General features: G+C 47.6%; 1 protein-coding gene across 1 annotated transcript in view; it reads right to left on the reverse strand.

The window, feature by feature from the left end:
• Sema3e (semaphorin 3E) overlaps nucleotides 1–4,011 on the reverse strand; it is a 261,237-nt gene that overhangs the window by 188,998 nt on the left and 68,228 nt on the right. Inside the window, exons 10-12 of the mRNA XM_012516491.1 lie at nucleotides 3,373–3,464; nucleotides 813–854; nucleotides 14–186 (exon numbers count right to left, since the gene is read on the reverse strand). Of these exons, the coding sequence (XP_012371945.1) occupies nucleotides 14–186; nucleotides 813–854; nucleotides 3,373–3,464 (307 nt within the window). The remainder of the gene's footprint in view (nucleotides 1–13; nucleotides 187–812; nucleotides 855–3,372; nucleotides 3,465–4,011) is intronic.

The raw sequence follows: 4,011 nt of genomic DNA on the forward strand, positions 1-4,011 counted from the left end.
GCCGCCCGCTCACCTCTTGGCCTGCGCGCCCGCGCCCGCGGGCAGGTAGCGCGAGCAGGCCACGCCGTCCCACGCGCAGTAGGGGTCCCGCGCCAGGCAGCAGTCCGCGCAGGCGCTGCCGTACAGCTGGCACTGGTGGAGGCGCACCTGCGCCACGGCCTTGGGGGACGCGACGAACAGCTGCTGCTGTGGGGTGGACAGACAGACAGACGGACGGACGGACAGTCAGGCGAAAGTGCAGAGGGCCGAGGTGGACGCGCGGAGAGCCAGCACGGCTGGCCGCGGCCTGAAGGCAAAACCCTCCTGGCGGGACTTTAATGTCACATCCCCAGCGGCTGAACCCGCGAAGGGACTGGGACACGAAATCCGGGCAGTGTGCGCGGGAGCTCATTTGGGATGGGTGTACCCCGAGTTCTGCTCTCAGGGAAGACGCGCGTGGGGACGGGAGCCGCTGCACCCGCCCGCGTAACTGTTGTCACAACCATTACAAAAAAACAAAATTAGTAGATGGTAATTAGAGAATAGTGACTCAAGATTCTAGAAGTAAAACTTAGCTTATCACCCCTGCTATCCAAACCAAGGGAAGATGCACTACAGGTAAGAGCTGCCGGACAATACTGCACCTGGAGTCAATAATAGTGTATTGGGAAGTTTAAACATTAAAAACGATGGCTCTCACTTACAACTTATCAATACAATAAAATGACAATGAAAAAACAAAACTCTATCTTGTTCATATACAAAAAATATCTATAATGTTCTTATATCCTTTGGTCACATATAGATTCCACACACAAATATATACAACTTACTCTCTTTGAAGAAATCTCCATAGAAATAATGGGAACTGGATCCTGAAATTTAAACACAAAACAGTTTCTTTTTAAAAGAACATATAATAACATCTACCTGAATATGATTTTAAACTATCTGAAATCAAATTAGATATCAAGTTAGATATACGAGTGCTTCTAAGCCTAGATGCTTACAGCTTCCATTTTTGGTAAATCAATGTGTAAATCCAGTTAAATTGAACTATACACTTAAACGTTTCCCTCAAATAGGGTGGAAGAAGTGAAGATGGCAAACACAGCAGGCGGTCTAGGGAGGTTATCAGTTGTCTCTACGATGGAAAACTTGTATTTGCATTTGAAGATTACTTTGGAAACTTAAGTATAACAAGTAACAAAGCCACAATGTTTTTTATGGCATACACCAGCCATTAGTAAAATCACGAAGCCTTAGCGTGGATGTTACTGCTTAGGCATCATGACCTTGAGCCGGAGCAAGCTGAGCCTAACCACCCTCTTCTGCTGGCCTGAGCGTGGTCTGTGAACAGGGTGCGCTGCACGTTTTCGTAGCACTGACTGAGGAAGGACAGCAGCACACGGCACAGTGTCGAGCCCTCAGGCATTATCTTAGCAATGTGGGTTAGGACTACAACCACTTTACGGAACAAGAGGAACTAAGGTTCGATCACCCACATCACGTGCGGTGCCGGACCCGCCCCCATGCACACTGAGCAGCCACCAAGTCCAGGCACGGCGGCACACTCCTGTAATCCCAGCGCTACAGAGGCTGAACACAGGAGGATCACTAGAGTCCAAGCTGGGAAGTGAGACCCTATACCAAATACATTAAAAAAAAATGAGGAACTAAGACCAATTCTGCATGTAGAAAAGCACTATGTAGGTGAGATCCATTCAGGGCAATAACCTTTGAAGAATCACTTTTTAAAGGAAAAAATTTTATTTTCTGTGTAAGCATTTTTGGAAAGTATATTTTAAACTAGAGAATCTGTCATACGTTCATGCATTATTTTAAATTTCCAGAACAGGGGTTAGAACCCAAGTTCATCTCACTGAGCAGGATCCTCAGCCCCTTTTTAGTTTTTAGTTTTATTCTGGGTCATGGTCTCACTAGGCCCTTAAGATGCCAACTTTGGGCTCAAACTTGTGATCCTCCTGCCTCAGCCTCTAAGAGCCCTATGATAACAGGCCTGCGCCACCACGCTTGGCTCTACAGCGTCCATCTGTTCGTTCAGGCAGCAGTTCTCCTGAAAGGCTTGAGAAGTCAGAGTGCTGGGTACTGTTCACATGGGAGCTAAGACCACTGATAGGAGATGAAATCCTACACAGAGGCTCCAAATGGAGACGCACAGAAGCACACAGCTGCCCCACCCATGAAGGAAGATGACCTTCTCGGCCTGCAGCTCTGGGGAATCCAGGCTCCAGGGCAGACACACCTGATCTCCAGGACAGACACGTGTATCCCCTGCACCGATCTATGTCTAGGGGGCCAGTCCTAATAAAGTGTGGACTTCTTTTGCAAATTTACCTCCACCTTAAAAGTAACCCATGACACACACATATGCACACACTTCTGTATTTCTCCTTCATGAGTATGCACACACACAGAACAGCCATGAGTCCAGACTACAGCCAGCACCCTGGCAGCTGAAATCAGGGTGGTGCTCCTGCTAACTCAGTGTCTTCTGAAGGAACTATTTAGCTCACAAAACCTGGTGGGTTTTTAGTGCTTGTCTGGTTAAAATGGCCTCAGAGCCCGGGCTGAGGTGCTGGTTAGCACGTCCAGACTCAGGCAGGGGCGCACCTGAGGGAAGAACACATTTGGATCATAGGGCTCCATGGAGGCATGAAAGGTTGGGCTGCTGCAGTGAGCTCACGGGCAGCAGCCTGCAATGTGTGCTAAGATAGCATGGAGCAGAAGACGACGTGAAGCAGGCTGACGCACTGGCCGGCGGGACATGTTGCTAGCAGAGATCTACAGGGCCCTCACCACACAGCCCCGTCAGGAGCCGGGTCAGGACTCCCCGTGGCCCAAGGACCATCACTCCTGCAGCGCGAGGCACCCAGGGGGACAGTCCCAGAGTGTGTGATGCACACACCTATCAGTTCACACTCGCTTGTTTGTCCTGGGAGCATGTCCTTTATTTTCTATGTCTCTTCTCTAGCAAATCTTTTGTGTAGTTGGTATAAATAGCTCAAAGCCGTGTGACTGTCCTTCACAATATTCAGCGTATGAAGATGCGTGTTTCATCAGCACCGATACCACGTTTACAAGATGTGAGTTTGCAGCCGTAATTCCAGAGCTCACACGTGCGTAAGTGCTGTGGGTTCCAGTACCTGTGTGTGCACAGACGTCACGCTCGGGCCCAGCAGGGCCCTTCTGCCGAGCAGGCTATCACCGTCACATGAGACTGGCTAGGATCTTAAATCATTCTTCCCTTCCACTTGTAAATTCACAACACAGCTCTTGGGAAAGAACAGTCTAATGTAACACACTCCTGTCTAATTCTCCACTGTGATCATCTACAGTGCATATATTGGATTAAATTTTAAATAAATGTACCTTGAATATTTGAAGTTCTTCTAGAATTACTTCCTCCATAGATTCTGTTTCTTGGTTGTAAATTGTGATGATTTTCAGGACAATTCCAGCATCTGCAAGAATTAAATGAGAAGATAAACTAGAAGCCCTACTGCAAGCTGGTTTTGAAATAACTGAAAACTATGGAAGGACCATGAATACAAATAAATTATGAAGTCCACATGCATGAAATGTCATAAGAACCACCAGTTCAAAGTCACAAGATTAAGTATTTATTCATATTTTCAATAGAAAACATTGATTTATATGCCTAACCAAACATTAAAAGTTGTATTCACATACTTTGGCATAAAACTTTGACTATAAGTTCCAAGGTCAAATTGTATTTTGGAATTAGGATATACGAAGATGAGAATATTACAGTTTCTGTGATACGTGAGGCACAGAAACTTTCTGCTTGCCACTTTCTTGGTGACAAGCTATGCTTATGACCTTGAGGGACATCCCAAGCCATGCACTACAGAAAGCACAAATACTTTGCTTTGGCTTGATGTTCGCTAATGCAGTGCTACAGACTGCACCCAAGGGCCCCCGCGCGCTGGCACGTGCCCTGCCCCCGAGCCGCACACCCAGGGGCCCCCGCGCGCTGGCACGTGCCCT

The sequence above is a fragment of the Octodon degus genome, unplaced genomic scaffold (assembly GCF_000260255.1).
Source record: "Octodon degus isolate 3935 unplaced genomic scaffold, OctDeg1.0 scaffold00108, whole genome shotgun sequence".
In the NCBI taxonomy this organism is placed as follows: domain Eukaryota; kingdom Metazoa; phylum Chordata; class Mammalia; order Rodentia; family Octodontidae; genus Octodon; species Octodon degus.